General features: G+C 33.0%; 2 protein-coding genes across 12 annotated transcripts in view; one reads left to right on the plus strand and one right to left on the minus strand.

Annotated features, from left to right (window-relative positions):
* slco1d1 (solute carrier organic anion transporter family, member 1D1) overlaps positions 1 to 17,606 on the minus strand; it is a 790,174-nt gene that overhangs the window by 631,217 nt on the left and 141,351 nt on the right. The gene's annotated exons all lie outside the window — the stretch shown is intronic.
* si:ch211-266c8.2 overlaps positions 1 to 17,606 on the plus strand; it is a 268,161-nt gene that overhangs the window by 125,147 nt on the left and 125,408 nt on the right. For all 11 annotated transcript variants that reach the window (XR_015484043.1, XR_015484044.1, XR_015484046.1 and 8 more), the window contains exon 6: positions 8,581 to 8,657. Coding sequence is in view for 2 of the 11 variants with exons in the window: in XM_087249950.1 (XP_087106076.1) it covers positions 8,581 to 8,657 (77 nt within the window). In the remaining 9 variants the exon portion in view is untranslated. The remainder of the gene's footprint in view (positions 1 to 8,580; positions 8,658 to 17,606) is intronic.

The raw sequence follows: 17,606 nt of genomic DNA on the forward strand, positions 1-17,606 counted from the left end.
TTTTTGTTTTAATTAGAAAGTTCTAGAAACTTTTTTCTGATAATTCCCTGGCATTCAAACAAGGCTAACTAATAATAGTAGCAGTAAAACTGTAGGCATTTCAAGAGTTCACACTTAAATAAGGACTGATTATAAAGCATGTTTGGCATGCTGTCCTGGGAGAGAGCCCTGAGCTTATAACATCCTCGAGCCCTGGGCTCACTCCTTTTGCAGGATGAGAGGGGAGTTTGAGCTCAGGTAGATCTCGTGAACTCCCCACACTTGTTAATGGCTAATGATTATTGACCTTATTCTCCGCCGACGAGTGGGCGCTGCCATTTGAATCTTTTTGGCTCGAGACTTCCGGTCTCATTCACTTTCATTCATTTTTAGACATTAAAAACTGCTCATTACGTTGCTTGATGTTGCAATTTGATATTTTTTTTGTTATATTATTCTACTTGGTCTGTATAGTCATGCAAACATTTGTTTGTAGAACAAGTAGTTTGACCGTTTTCTGCCGTTTATTATTCCTAGTCATTTCTCCCATAGGCGATTGAATCGGAAGTTCTAAGACAATCGCGAAAACAGGTGCACTTCCGCATTTTAGAATAAGGTCAATAGGGATAGCTATAAAGAAATATACGGCTTACTAATAGCTTGCGGTGCCAATTTGGTACGGTCAATTTACGCATATCACTGGGGAGCCCTACATGAACAAGAACAAGTAAACTCCGCACAGAAATGTCGACAGGTCCAGTAAGGACATTTAACCAGTGACATTCTTACTGTGAGGCAACAGTGCTAACCACTGGGCTGCCGTGTTGCCCAATATAGAAAAGGTAGGGGTGGGAGCTGGGATTCTTCAAGATGAAGATAACTGAGGTAAGAAGCTCTGGTGATTTATAGGGGGTTAGGAATCATCCGATTGGCGAATCATGTGTTATCTACTGCAGGACCAGCTGTGATCAATCATAAAATAATCCTCTCAGATTTAGTGTATAAATAAACTTCTATTATTGCTGATTTATTTAGCATGTGTAGTGCAGGAGACTGTGGGAGTCCATCAGCGTGGCAATCAAAGTGTAACCGCTTAACAAAACACACCACGGCGTTTGCTAATCCAAAGGCCCGACAACAGCACTGATCAAAGCCAGCCGGGCTTTCTCTGGAAATCCCGCTGTATCCCAGCCTGAGCTCCTAAAGCATCAGCTATTGTTTCCTCCAGCGACCGCGAGGACACATCGGCTGTAAAGATGCAGATAAAGCCATCTCTCCACACATCATCCATCATGTAATTGAAAACCCCCTAAGTGACTCCTAGGTTCCATCCCTGAAAATTACCACCTCCAAATTAGCCGGCACAATGCTTCGCAACCTCCTTTAGTCACCCACAAATCAATATCACCCTCTCCCCCGCCGACTCGGAAAGACAAACACAGCTTGGCGACTCCCAAAGGGAATTCGGCGCCGCGTAAAACCATTATAGGATGTGTTGACATGTGAAGGGCGACTGCGCTTCTGTCATCAGGTGAAAATGAAGAGACGGGAGAAAAGCACACATGAAGAGAAACAAACTGGTGATCGAGAGGGACAGAAGGGTCGTTAGAGAGTATATAAAGAATAAAAGTAGTCATATTCATCTTTAGAAATACTAATTGAGAGTTTAGTAATTAGAGGATTGGTAGGACAAGTGGGAACATTGAGGTTTCTGAGTGTATTTTAAACATTGTATTCAAGGTTATTATAGTTAACGAAAACTAACGAAAAAACGTAAGTTTATTTCATAACAGACGATCGTAATGGAATTTAAATAAGTGAATCATGATTCAGTTGGGCTGCAAAACTTTAAAAATATAAATAAAAATAAATAAATAAATATAAACAAATAAAAAAACAAATAAATATAAATATAAAAATGAAAATATAAAAATAAATAAATAAATAAATTAATTAATTAATAAATAAAAAGCAAATAAATATAAATATAAATGAATAAATAAATAAATATAAACAAATAAACACAAATATAAATAAATATAAAAAAATTAAAAAATTAACAAATAAATATAAATATAAATATAAACAAATAAACAAATAAATAAGTAAACAAATAAATAAATATAAAAATAAATAAAAAAATAAATATAAAAATAAATAAATAAATAAGTAAATAAGTAAACAAATAAATATAAATATAAATATAAAAAAATTAACAAATAAATAAAAATATATATAAATAAATAAATATAAATAAATAAATAAATATAAATAAATAAATAAATATAAATAAATAAATAAATAAATGAATGAATGAATGAATGAATGAATGAATGAATGAATAATACAACAGTGCTACAAATAATCCATATACATAGGAAAAGGATTTATTTATATACACTGGAGTGAGAAATAAATTTGTAATAGGACTGTACATTTATCCATGTTAAAAATAATTGTACAATGGATGTTTTAACGTGACAAAACTTAACTGTAAGACTTTTCTGATCATTTCAATTGATTTCTGACGACATAATGTTGAGTCCTAACATCTGCGTTAAAAATCTGCACTTCCCATCACCAGGCCCGGATTAATAATTTAGAGGCCCGTGGGCACAATGTCTTGTAGGGCCCCTATAGCCGCATTCCATAGTTGATATAAAAAATAAGATTGATATAATGTTTGTTAAATAAAATTAATGGATAATGTATTGCTCACATTTTTTAAATAATTGATATACACTACATATATTTCTAGTCTAAAAAGATGTAACTCATTTTTAAAGCATTTAAAGCACACTTTGAAAAAAAAGTACTAATACAATAGGGGAAATTAATGGATTTTAATATACTTATTCAAGTTCACTGAAGCAGTACTAAAATGTATATTTAAGGGTATTTGTAATGTGAACTTCAACAAACTTATAATGCACATGATTTGGATAACTCTCTAATACAGTTCTAGGAATTTGAGTCCTCCATAATACACACACTTCTTATTGATTCCTACTTGTCTTGCTCGTGATGGAAAGTAGGCAAAATCTAAGTGCGGACGGGCCCCTGGGCCTGTGCCCATAATGCCCATAGGTTAATCCGGCCCTGTCCATCACTACTGTGGGTCTAACTTGAGGATGGGATAGTGTTCATGTGCTCTCTGAATACATGTTACAAAAAATGTGTGGCTGAGTTTTTATTATACAAAAACTGAAACTAATACTGAAACTAATAAAAACTAAACTGAAACTAAGACAATTTTTAAAATATAGAAACTAATAAAAACTAAACTGAAACTAAGACATTTGTAAAATTTAGAAACTAATAAATACTAAACTAAAACTAAGACATTTTTAAAATATAGAAACTAATATAAACTAAACTGAAACTAAGACATTTTTAAAATATAGAAACTAATAAAAATAAACTAAAACTAAGACATTTTTAAAATATAGAAACTAATAAAAACTAAACTGAAACTAAGACATTTTTAAAATATAGAAACTAATAAATACTAAACTAAAACTAAGACAATTTTAAAATATAGAAACTAATATAAACTAAACTGAAACTAAGACATTTTTAAAATATAGAAACTAATAAAAATAAACTAAAACTAAGACATTTTTAAAATATAGAAACTAATAAAAACTAAACTAAAACTAAGACAATTTTAAAATATAGAAACTAATAAAAACTAAACTAAAACTAAGACATTTTTAAAATATAGAAACTAATAAAAACTAAACTAAAACTAATTTTTAAAATATAGAAACTAATAAAAACTAAACTAAAACTAAGAAATCTACCTCTAAAACTAATTAAAACTGAAAAAAACTGAATTTGAAAAAAAAAAGTCAAAACGAAATAGAAACTAAAACTAATGAAAAATCCAAAACTATTATAACCTTGATTGTAGTGTGTGGGTGTTTCCCAGTACCGGGACATCCGCTGTATAAATGTATTCTGGAATAGTTGGCGGTTCATTCTGCTGTGGTGACCCCTGATAAATAAGGGAATAAGTGGAAGGAAAATGGATGAACTGGTGAATGAACATACTGTCATCATTACAAGCTACTTTGTACTCAAAAGCTGTATTATTTCCTCTCAGTCCTAAAAACACACTGCTCTTGACTGGAAGCCGACAAGAAAAAAGTTTCTAAAAGAAACCATTTGTAAACAAAATGATCATTTTTTAAAACGCAGAATCACCAGATCCCTTTGTCCACCCTCTCATGACGTGCTCTTCTCTGGCATTGAGTCATAGGCAGATGCTGTAAGGCAGGGGTGTCAAACTCAAATCCTGGAGGGCCGAAGCCCTGCACAGTTTAGTTCCAACCCTGCTCCGACACACTTACCTGTAGGTTTCAAACAAGCCTGAAGGACTCAATTAGTTTGATCAGGTGTGTTTAATTAGGGTTGGAACTAAACTGTGCAGAGCTGCGGCCCTTTTGAGTTTGACACCTGTGCTGTAAGGTTTACTGAAGGGGAAGACTCGGAATTACATGAAACAATCCCTGAGGTGCCTCAGGGTGCAGTGACTGGCCCCCTTCTCTTTTTCATTTACACCTTACCTCTTATTGGAAACATAAAGAAGAGATATTGCACATAAGCTAAATGCATTTTGATTTAATTTATCTTTATTATAAGCCTTTTTACAATCTAGTTTGTGTCAAAACAGATGAAGCAACATCAGCTTTTGGAAGATTCCAGCATATCGTATCAATACTGGGGTCGTACTTATTAAATTAGCAGTGATTCAGTTGAGTTTAGTATAAATGTCACTGTTGAAGGCCGTTCCACTTATGAGAATTAAATTAATCAGAATTTAACTTTCTATTATTGGTCAGCCACTGGTAAATATGCTACTCCATTCCCTTTTCTCAATGTCTCTTTGATCGCTCTGCATATTTACACAAACACAAACTAAAGCTAATAAAGGATCATTTTTATCAAATAGACTTCATTCCACAAACATTATCCTTTAGAAAATTGCTGTTGCAAAGGTCAGCGGAGCAGATACTTCACAGCTCCGCCAAAGAAAAATCATCTGAATTCAAATTGAGTTTCTAAGCCAAACACTGTTCTTCACTTCAGATGGCTTATTAAATGCATGACGACCTTTCAGTGTGATGTTTTACCAGTACAAATCCTTGACTTATAGTTATTTTGGTTTCCTTTTTTTTTGAAGCTTGATACCTCTAGTTTATAACTATAAAAAGAGTATCAAGAACCCTTATTTCATTCATTTTCCTTTGTCTTAGTGTCTTATTTATCAGAGGTTGTCACAGCGGAATGAACCGCCAACTTATCCAGCATATGTTTTAATATGTGTGCACTACGGCCAATTTAGTTTATTCAACTGACCTGTTGCACATGTGTTTGGACTGTAGCGGAAACCGGAGCACCTTTAGGAATCCGGGGAGAACGTGCAAACTCCACACAGAAACGCCAACTGACACAGCCGAGACTCGAACCAGCGACCTTCTTGCTGTGAGGCCACAGTGCTAACCACTGAGCCACCCCACCCTTATTTCAACTATTTGTTATAGAAAAATCCTGTTACCATGACATACAGTGCCACTGTAGAGACCTATGTGCTTCCAGCTTGATGGCAACGGTCTACTTCCCTCCCTGTGGACCGAGCTAGTCCATAAACAAATGTTTACTGAGTCTTACTGTGAGAGAGCTGCGCCAGTCCCCAATCTGAACACCTCGGGGATGAACTGGCACACTGACTGTGTGCCAAAGCCCATCGCCCCACAGCAGAGCTCTCGAATGAGTGCAAATCCCCACAGTCTTGTTCCAACATCTAGTGGAAAGCCTTCCCAGAGGAGAGGAAACCGTTAGGGAGGGCCAACTCTCTGGTAATGCCTATGATTTGGAAATTAAATGCTTAAGAAGCTCACAGTTTACATCCAAAGATGCCAATTTGATTTATGAATAGCCAAACGGGAATGTCACTGTGTTTTGGAATTATTAAAAATGGAAGGACGATGGAATTATTAAGGGTTCTCATTTATACTTGCTGAGGTGTTTGTTTATTTTTTTCTATCAGCCTGCAATATTAATTTCTTTGTAGCAAGGAAAGAAAGTGTGTGGTATTAGTGTTAAACCTGGGCATGCATGTTGTTATAGTACATATAGTACAACAGCGTCTAGTACACTAGTGTTAAGCCAATTGTAAGGGTAGCCCAGGCACACATAGTCTATTACACTAGTGTTAGGCCATTCGGCAAGGTAGCCCAGGCACACATAGTCTATTACACTAGTGCTAGGCCATTTGGCTAGGTAGCCCAGGCACACATAGTCTAGTACAGGGGTTCCCAAATTTTTCAGCCTGCGACCCCCAAAATGACAATACCAGTGACTCGCGACCCCCAATATCCTCTGAGGTGGTTATAAATACAGAAATCTTGCATGCAATGGTGCACACACAAACCAAAAGATCCAAGTCTATTCTTCGTTTAATTTTAATTATGTCAGTGCTGTATATAGGCCAGAAAGTTTAACCTGGTGTTTTAAAATCAATCTGCTACATTTGACTACACATAGTCTAGTACACTAGTGTTAAGCTATTCAGCAAGGTAGCCCAGGTACACATAGTCTAGTACACTAGTGTTAAGCTATTCAGCAAGGTAGCCCAGGTACACATAGTCTAGTACACTAGTGTTAAGCTATTTGGCAAGGTAGCCCAGGCACACATAGTCTAGTACACTAGTGTTAAGCTATTCAGCAAGGTAGCCCAGGTACACATAGTCTAGTACACTAGTGTTAAGCTATTCAGCAAGGTAGCCCAGGCACACATAGTCTAGTACACTAGTGTTAAGCTATTCAGCAAGGTAGCCCAGGTACACATAGTCTAGTACACTAGTGTTAAGCTATTCAGCAAGGTAGCCCAGGTACACATAGTCTAGTACACTAGTGTTAAGCTATTTGGCAAGGTAGCCCAGGCACACATAGTCTAGTACACTAGTGTTAAGCTATTCAGCAAGGTAGCCCAGGTACACATAGTCTAGTACACTAGTGTTAAGCTATTCAGCAAGGTAGCCCAGGTACACATAGTCTAGTATACTAATGTTAAGCTATTTGGCAAGGTAACCCAGGCATGCATAGTCTAGTACACTAGTCTCAAAACTGGAGTATCACATCAAAAAAATTGTGATTCCTTCCAGTGAGTCAAGGAGAACAAAATGAATTTGTGAAATTGTGAAAATCTGAAAAACATGTCATTAACCACAGTAGGAAAAGCCACTGTGAGCCTCTTTTCTTATATAATAAAAGTTATCGGATTCAAATTTCACCTTCTCAGTTTTATGCATGCTTTTATGCGCATTTTCAAAATGTTTGTGCATTTTAATGCAATTATTCCAAAATACACATAAAAGCAGGTGGATGGAAACAGCTTGTGTTTTGGTGTGCAAGTAATTTTATCTTTATAATGTTGTAAAGTCCTATGTACCATGCACCTTTTTTTAAATTTGACTACTGTATTTAAATGTATCGGTTGCACTTTCAAAAAATAAACAAATAAATAAATGAATAAATAAATATAAAATAAACATAAATAAGTAAATAAACAAATAAATATAAATATAAATAAATAAATATAAATATAAACAAATAAACAAATAAATAAATATAAATATAAAAATAAATATTAAAATAAATAAATAAATAAGTAAACAAATATATATAAATATAAATATAAATAAAAAACAAATACATATAAATGAATAAATAATTAAATAATTATAAACAAATAAACAAATAAATATAAATAAATATGAATAAAAAAAATAACTATAAATAAATAAATAAATATAAACAAATAAATAAATATAAAATAAATATAAAAATAATTATAAAAATAAATAAATAAATAAGTAAATAAGTAAACAAATAAATACAAATATAAATATAAATATAAAAATAAATCAATAAAAAAACCAATAAATATTAATAAATAAATATAAATAAATAAACAAATAAATATAAATAAATAAATATAAATAAATAAATGTGAATAAATATAAATAAATAAATAAATAAATAAATAAATAAATAAATAAATAAATAAATAAATAAATAAATAAATAAATAGTACAACAGTGCTACAAATAATCCATATACATAGGATAAGGATTAATTTATATACACTGGAGTGAGAAATACATTTGTAATAAGACTGTACATTTATCCATGTTAAAAATAATTGTACAATGGATGTTTTAACGTGACCTTCGTATATAAGCAGTTTTTTCTTTGCATTCCCACACATACACTACATTAATATTCAATATACATTCGTAGTCATGCTTTTGGAGTGTTTGTCTGCTAAAAGCAGTTTGTTAATTTGAACAAGTTGTTTTTAGCTATTGAATTGTTATATTTTTAACTATTCAATTATGTCGGGAGAAAAAAAAAATCCTCCATTTTGTCCTTTAAAAGCATCATTTTATCTTCGCCTTTTGCTTTGGCCCAGTGATTACAGATGAAGTACTGTAGAAGAAATTTCATGCATACTATAAATAGACAAGTTGAAATGACTGACCTTTAATCTTGCCGTGGTGAAAGATGCTTTTTTTCATGTTCTCTTTCATGCAGGATTTTCTGGGCCAGGCTTGCTGTACATTGGGAGAGGTGGTGGGTTCGTTGGGCAGCCGTTTGGAGAAAAACCTGGGGTAAGACAGCATGTTGAGTATGGTTTGCTTCCTCCTTTCACATCTTTCCATTCTCAATTAAACTTTTCTATCAAACAAAATATAGTATCAGTCGTCAGCTCTGCTGGCTGAGGCATTTCATGAGTAAGATGATGGAACTTCTTGGACATTATCTTCTTGGAAACACAAAACTACATTCTACTTAAAATAATAAAGCCGCATGTTTTATTTATTTAAATACTAATACAAATGTAAATACCTGTGTTTAGAAAAACCCAACATTTTCTGCCAATTTTGTTCTATTTTGTTTTCATTTTAATTCAGTTCAATTTCTTTTTGTTTCTTTAATTTTGTTTGTTGCTGCCAATTTGGCTAGGTTGAGTTTTTTTTAAATTTGTTTTGTTCAGTTAATTTAGTTTAATTGAAATTAGTTTTAATTTAATTGAAATTAGTTTTAATTTAATTTAATTTAATTTAATTTAATTTAATTTAATTTAATTTAGTTTAATTTAATTTAATTTAATTTAATTTAATTTAATTTAATTTAATTTAATTTAATTTATTTTAATTTTATTTTATTTTATTTTATTTTAATAATTTTTTTTTGTTTTGTTTTGTTTTGTTTCGCTGCTTATCTTTGCCAGGTTGAGATTTGTTTAGATTTGTTTTGTTCAGTTTCATTTAGTATGATATTATTTTATTTTATTTTTTTTTTTTAATTATTATTATTATTTTTTGTTTCACTACCTTTCTTGGCCAGGTTGAGATTTGTTTAGATTTGCTTTGTTCAGTTTAACTTCATTTTGTTTCGTTTAATTTTTTTTTTTTTTTTTTTTTAATTTTTTTTTTTTTTACTTCGTTTTGTTTCGTTTTGCTGCCAGGTTGAGATTTATTTTGTTCAGTTTTATTTAGTTTCATTTAGTTTCATTTCATTTTGTTTCGTTTAATTTTGTTTTGTTTTGTTTTGTTTTTTTGTTTTTTTACTTCGTTTTGTTTCGTTTTGCTGCCAGGTTGAGATTTATTTTGTTCAGTTTTATTTAGCTTTATTTAGTTTCATTTCATTTTGTTTCGTTTAATTTTTTTTTTTTTTTTTTTTTTTTTACTTCGTTTTGTTTTGTTTTGCTGCCAGGTTGAGATTTGTTTTGTTCAGTTTTATTTAGTTTTATTTCTTTTTGTTTCTTCAATTTTGTTTTGTTTTATTTCGTTTCGCTGCCTATCTTGGCCAGGTTGAGGTTTGTTTAGATTTGTTTTGTTCAGTTTAATTTAGTTTCATTTTGTTTTGTTTCATTTAAATTTTTTTTTGTTTGTTTCATTTAGTTTTTTCCCGTTTCATTTTCTTTCTTTTTATTTCGTTTTGTCTCGTTTTGTTTAATTTCAATTTGCTTTGCTTCGTTTTGTTTCGTTTTCTGCCAGGTTGAGATTTGTTTTGTTCAGTCTTAATTAGTTTAATTTCTGTTTGTTTCTTTAATTTTGTTTTGTTTTGTTTTGTTTTGTTTTTGTTTTGCTGCCTATCTTGGCCAGGTTGAGATTTCTTTAGATTTGCTTTTTTCAGTTTAATATAGTTTTATTTTGTTTTGATTTATTTTGTTTCAAAAATCTTGGCCAGGTTGAGATTTGTTTAGATTTGCTGTGTTCAATTAAATTTAGTGTTTTGTTTTGTTTAGTTTAATTTTGTTTTGTTTCAGTTTTTGTTTTTGTGTCTGTTTAATTAATTAATTTATTATTATTATTTTTTCTTCTTCAGTTTTTGATCTTGTATCTGTTTTGTTTTGCTTTGCTTCGTTTTGACTGACTATCTTGGCCAGCTCTTAATTTTCCACATTAAATAAAATGCAAAAACCAAGTAAAACTAAACTGAAGTTATTTAACATCTGATGGCTCCAAAAGAATGACAGTGTGCTTTGAGTAGGAAAAAACTGTTCCAACATGAGACAAGCATTTCAAGTGTGATGAAAGCAATACTGGGAAATCATCAGGGGATTATAGCTGAGCAATCTGTGCCATTGTAAGAAGTTTGCGTGTTTAGTCGAGGTATAAAGTTCATATCTACTAATGAGCTTCTGCTCGCCACTGCCGCTCTTTATTCTGACTTTGCTCATTAAAATCTTTATTCCACCTCATCTGCACAAACAAACCTTTTGAGCTTCATGTATCCTTCCCATCGAGGTCGCGTTGTCACTCAGCACCTAACCTGAGATCAGTCCTCTAGCAGAAAGTCCATTTAGGTTCTTGACTACAGTATTCTATCATGGTAATGGAGGTAAAGGCCTTCCTCACATACATTTCCTCTGTGGTTCGGTTATCAAATAAGCTCATTAGATTGTCAGTGGGAGCTCAGTGTCTCGCTGCGTCTGGAGGTCCTGGCACTGTTGCTCCATTAGCTAAAGCAGCGCTGCTCATTACGTTAGGATTAAAGATGGACTAGCGCTGCTGTTCAGGAAAATGAAGAACAAGGTGATTTTGAGGCTTGCACATCCCTGCTGGTTGAATGTAATATGCAAGTCCATCTGCATCAGCGAATAATAAAACATTCAAACTTGTGCCTATTTTATATCAGCCAAGAAGATGTGTTCTGGATTCCAGTCTTCATATCACAGAAACTTAAAACACTTCCTCATTCATTATGCAATAAGAGCGGGACATCATTTGGCTTTGGCAGGTTGCTTTGTTTTTATGAGTCACTAATGAGCATATAGGCTCCTAGCCAGTTTGCTTTATTTGGTATTCTCTCTCAGATCTGTTTATATGTTGATCTTTCTCGCTATCTAGTACACTAATGTTAAGCCCTTCGGTAAGGTAGCCCAGGCACACATAATCCAGTACAATAGGGTTAAGTCAATTGACAAGGTAGCCCAGGCACACATAGTCTAGTACACTAGGGTTAAGGACACTAGGGTTAAGTCAACTGACAAGGTGGCCTAGGCACACATAGTCTAGTACACTAAGGTTAAGTCAATTGACAAGGTAGCCCAGGCACACATAGTCTAGTACACTAGGGTTAAGTACACTAGGGTTAAGTCTAGTACACTAGGGTTTAGTCAATTGACAAGGTAGCCCAGGCACACATAGTCTAGTACACTAGGGTTAAGTACACTAGGGTTAAGTCAATTAATAAGGTAGCCTAGGCACACATAGTCTAGTACACTAGGGTTAAGTCAATTGACAAGGTAGCCTAGGCACACATAGTCTAGTACACTAGGGTTTAGTGCACTAGTGTTAAGTCAATTGACAAGGTAGCCTAGGCACACATAGTCTAGTACACTAGGGTTAAGTACACTAGGGTTAAGTCAACTGACAAGGTAGCCCAGGCACACATAGTCTAGTACACTAGGGTTTAGTACACTAGGGTTAAGTCAATTGAAAGGTAGTCTAAGCACACATAGTCTAGTACACTAGGGTTTAGTACACTAGGGTTAAGTCAATTAACAAGGTAGCCTAGGCACACATAGTCTAGTACACTTGGGTTAAGTACACTTGGGTCAAGTCAACTGACAAGGTAGCCTAGGCACACAAAGTCTAGTACACTAGGGTTTAGTACATTAGGGTTAAGTCAATTGCCAAGGTAGTCTAGGCACACATAGTCCAGTACACTAGGGGTTTAGTACATTAGGGTTAAGTCAATTGCCAAGGTAGTCTAGGCACACATAGTCCAGTACACTAGGGGTTTAGTACACTAGGGTTAAGTCAATTGACAAGGTAGCCTAGGCACACATAGTCTAGTACACTTGGGTTGAGTACACTTGTGTCAAGTCAACTGACAAGGTTGCCTAGGCACACGTATTCTAGTACACTAGGGTTAAGTACACTAGGGTTAAGTCAATTGACAAGGTAGCCTAGGCACACATATTCTAGTACACTAGGGTTTAGTACACTAGGGTTAAGTCAATTAACAAGGTAGCCTAGGCACACATAGTCTAGTACACTAGGGTTAAGTACACTAGGGTTAAGTCAACTGACAAGGTAGTCTAGGCACACATAGTCTAGTACACTAGGGTTTAGTACACTAGGGTTAAGTCAATTGAAAGGTAGTCTAGGCACACATAGTCTAGTACACTAGGGTTTAGTACACTAGGGTTAAGTCAATTGACAAGGTAGCCTAGGCACACATAGTCTAGTACACTAGGGTTAAGTACACTAGGGTTAAGTCAATTGCCAAGGTAGCCTAGGCACACATATTCTAGTACACTAGGGTTTAGTACACTAGGGTTAAGTCAATTAACAAGGTAGCCTAGGCACACATAGTCTAGTACACTTGGGTTAAGTACACTTGGGTCAAGTCAACTGACAAGGTAGCCTAGGCACACAAAGTCTAGTACACTAGGGTTTAGTACATTAGGGTTAAGTCAATTGCCAAGGTAGTCTAGGCACACATAGTCTAGTACACTAGGGGTTTAGTACACTAGGGTTAAGTCAATTAACAAGGTAGACTAGGCACACATAGTCTAGTACACTTGGGTTGAGTACACTTGTGTCAAGTCAACTGACAAGGTAGCCTAGGCACACATATTCTAGTACACTAGGGTTAAGTACACTAGGGTTAAGTCAATTGCCAAGGTAGCCTAGGCACACATATTCTAGTACACTAGGGTTTAGTACACTAGGGTTAAGTCAATTAACAAGGTAGCCTAGGCACACATAGTCTAGTACACTAGGGTTAAGTACACTAGGGTTAAGTCAATTAACAAGGTAGCCCAGGCACACATAGTCTAGTACACTAGGGTTTCGTACACTAGGGTTAAGTCAATTAAAAGGTAGTCTAGGCACACATAGTCTAGTACACTAGGGTTTAGTACACTAGGGTTAAGTCAATTGACAAGGTAGCCTAGGCACACATAGTCTAGTACACTTGGGTTGAGTACACTTGTGTCAAGTCAACTGACAAGGTAGCCTAGGCACACATATTCTAGTACACTAGGGTTAAGTACACTAGGGTTAAGTCAATTGCCAAGGTAGCCTAGGCACACATATTCTAGTACACTAGGGTTTAGTACACTAGGGTTTAGTCAATTGACAAGGTAGTCTAGGCACACATAGTCTAGTACACTAGGGTTAAGTCAACTGACAAGGTAGCCTAGACACACATAGTCTAGTACACTAGGGTTAAGTCAATTGACAAGGTAGCCTAGGCACACATAGTCTAGTACACTAGGGTTAAGTGCACTAGGGTTTAGTCAATTGACAAGGTACCCTAGGCACACATAATCTAGTACACTAGGGTTAAGTACACTTGTGTCAAGTCAACTGACAAGGTAGCCTAGGCACACATATTCTAGTACACTAGGGTTAAGTCAATTGACAAGGTAGCCTAGGCACACATAGACTAGTACACTAGGGTTAAGTACACTAGGGTTTAATACACTAGGGTTAATTCATTTGACTAGGTAGCCTAGGCACATAGTCTAGTACACTAGGGTTAAGTACACTAGGGTTAAATACACTAGAGTTAATTCACTTGACAAGGTAGCCCAAGCACTAATAGTCTAGTACACTAGGGTTTAGTACACTAGGGTTAAGTCAATTAACAAGGTAGCCTAGGCACACATAGTCTAGTACACTAGGGTTTACTACACTAGGGTTAAGTCAATTAACAAGGTAGCCTAGGCACACATAGTCTAGTACACTTGGGCTAAGTACACTTGGGTCAAGTGAACTGACAAGGTAGCCAAGGCACACATAGTCTAGTACACTTGGGCTAAGTACACTTGGGTCAAGTCAACTGACAAGGTAGCCCAGGCACACATAGTCTAGTACACTAGGGTTAAATACACCAGGGTTAATTCATTTGACTAGGTAGCCTAGGCACATAGTCTAGTACACTAGGGTTAAGTACACTAGGGTTAAATACACTAGGGTTAAGTCATTTGACAAGGTAGCCCAGGCACACATAGTCTACTACACTAGGGTTTAGTGCACTAGGGTTTAGTCAATTGACAAGGTAGTCTAGGCACACATAGTCTAGTACACTAGGGTTTACTACACTAGGGTTAAGTCAATTAACAAGGTAGCCTAGGCACACATAGTCTAGTACACTTGGGCTAAATACACTTGGGTCAAGTCAACTGACAAGGTAGCCTAGGCACACATAGTCTAGTACACTAGGGTTAAGTACACTAGGGTTAAGTCAATTGACAAGGTAGCCTAGGCACACATAGTCTAGTACACTAGGGTTTAGTGCACTAGGGTTTAGTCAATTGACAAGGTAGCCTAGGCACACATAGTCTAGTACACTTGGGCTAAGTACACTTGGGTCAAGTCAACTGACAAGGTAGCCAAGGCACACATAGTCTAGTACACTAGGGTTAAGCAGACTAGGGTTAAGTCAATTGCCAAGGTAGCCCAGGCATACATAGTCCCATTTGAAAAAAACAAATCAATATGGGTGTAGATCTGCTTGGCTGTGGATGATGAGGTGTTCGTGTTTATGCTGTTCATCCTGTCCTCTAGTGCAGATAAATGCATGTTTGCTAAGGCAATGTTCTCCTGCTTTACTGGAGAGTTTCATGTATGTTCTGTTTGCAGCATGTCTTTGAACATACTGACAGTAGCAAGCCTCTACTAGCTCTGCAGCGATAATCAAAGCAGCAGTGAAGCAGATCTGTGCTGCCAAATCCAAACACATCAACATTACCACACACACATTCAATACAGTTTCCAGTAATACGTTAAGTTGAAATACAATACTCCTTTAGGTGTAACACGTTGAAGTATGCACTGAAACAGTGCACTGGCTGAAGCCAGGAATAGGGAAAATAGGCATTCATTGAGAGAACTGTACATTTAGAGAACATGTGCTGCCTATTTTTCTAGTTTTACATTATTAACTTGATTTGCTACACTACTTATTTCTATACTCCAGCTTTACCCAGATATAAGATGTGCCTTCTGTCAAATACTCCCGATCGGTCATATGCAGTTGTACATGTGCATGAATCATGTGATGCTATTTCTGTTGCTGAGAAAGTAAAAACACTTCAGAGAATAAGGACACTATTCAGGGTGGGGAATCATATGATACGAGTATGATGACTAATAACGTATACATACATTGAATGCATGGGATTGTTTAATAAATGACTGGAGGGAGGGATTTTCTACCAAACTAAGAGAAAGAAATGCAGGAAATAATAGAGTATTAGTGAAATGAACAGAACATGGTTTGACAGAGCTCAAGCTGGTCTCTCAGCGTTTGGCATCCAGTAGAGGACTTGGCTCATATTTGAGATCTGAATAAATTATTGTTACTGTAGTTTACTCTTTGCCTTTGATTTCTTCTTTATAGGGTGCTTACAGTCTTTCTTTTTAGGGGTGAAATGGATAGCAATTGATTCGATTTGTAATTGATCTCTTCAGATCATCAATCACAAATCAGAATATACATGACCTTTGGATAATAATAATAATAATAATAATAATAATAATAATAATAATAATAATAATAATAATAATTATTATTATTATTATTATTATTATTATTATTATTATTATTATTATTATTATTATTATTATTAATAATAATATTTATTATTATTATTATTATTATTATTATTTATATATTTATTATTATTATTATTATTATTATTATTATTATTTATATATTTATTATTATTATTATTATTATTATTATTATTATTATTATTATTATTATTATTTTAATTATACATTATTTATTTTGACTATTATTATTATATATTATATTAATATTATTGTTGTTATTAGGAATATTACTTATTGTGATTTATGATGAAGATTATTATTATTATTATTTAGTGTGTATTATTATTATTATTATTATTATTATTATTATTTAGTGTGTATTTTTATTATTATTATTATTAATTTGTTGTGATTATTATTATTATTTAGTGTGTATTATTATTATTATTATTATTACTTAGTGTGTATTTTTATTATTATTATTATTAATTTGTTGTGATTATTATTATTATTTAGTGTGTATTATTATTATTATTATTATTTAGTGTGTATTATTATTATTATTATTATTATTAATTTGTTGTGATTTTTATTATTATTTAGTGTGTATTATTGTTATTATTATTATTATTATTATTAATATTATAAGTTATTTATTTTGATTATCGTAATTCTCATTTATTGTGTATTATTGTTATTATTATTATTACTATTATTATTATTATTATTTAGTGTGTATTATTTTCATTATTATTATTATTATTATTATTATTATTATTATTATATAATATAATATATACTTGCAGATTCAATACGGGTGTGGATACGTCACATAATTATTTCATAATATCTGAATTCATGTAAAAACAGCCGGTTTACATAAACAGTTGTGACATTATTTGGGCTTATTAATGTCCATATTAATATTCATGTCCTTCACAGCCATACAGATGACATGGGATTCAGACAGTTATTGAGTGCACAGATTCATTTATGATACCAGAAATATTTACTCATTCATTGATTTCACTTTATGAATCCATGAGATTATTAAATTAGTAAGTATATATTATTAAATATGGTAATTATGAATTTGTTTTCATTTAGTTATGTTTATTTGTTTACAGGGTCAATGCACATTAATAAACATTACTGTAAAATGTGCCAGAATCAGCTAAGAATGGCTATTTTTCATAATAATGTTATACATTTTATTATTATATAAAATATTATTTATATTTAGAATTCTGTAAACATAAATTAAATTTTAACCTTTATTTTCAGAATTACTCAACGTTACATGAAACAAACAAATAAAAATAAATAAATAAAAAAGTAAATTAAATAATTAATAAATTAATTAATAATTAATTAATAAAAAACAATAAAATAAACAAACAAATAAATAAATAAATAAATAAATAAACAAACAAACAAACAAACAAACAAACAAACAAACAAATAAATAAATAAATAAATAAATTATTAAATAAATAAATAAATAAATAAATAAATAAATAAATAAATAAATAAATG

This window comes from Danio rerio, chromosome 4, assembly GCF_052040795.2.
Source record: "Danio rerio strain M-AB ecotype USA chromosome 4, GRCz13ab, whole genome shotgun sequence".
NCBI classification, from domain to species: Eukaryota; Metazoa; Chordata; class Actinopteri; order Cypriniformes; family Danionidae; genus Danio; species Danio rerio.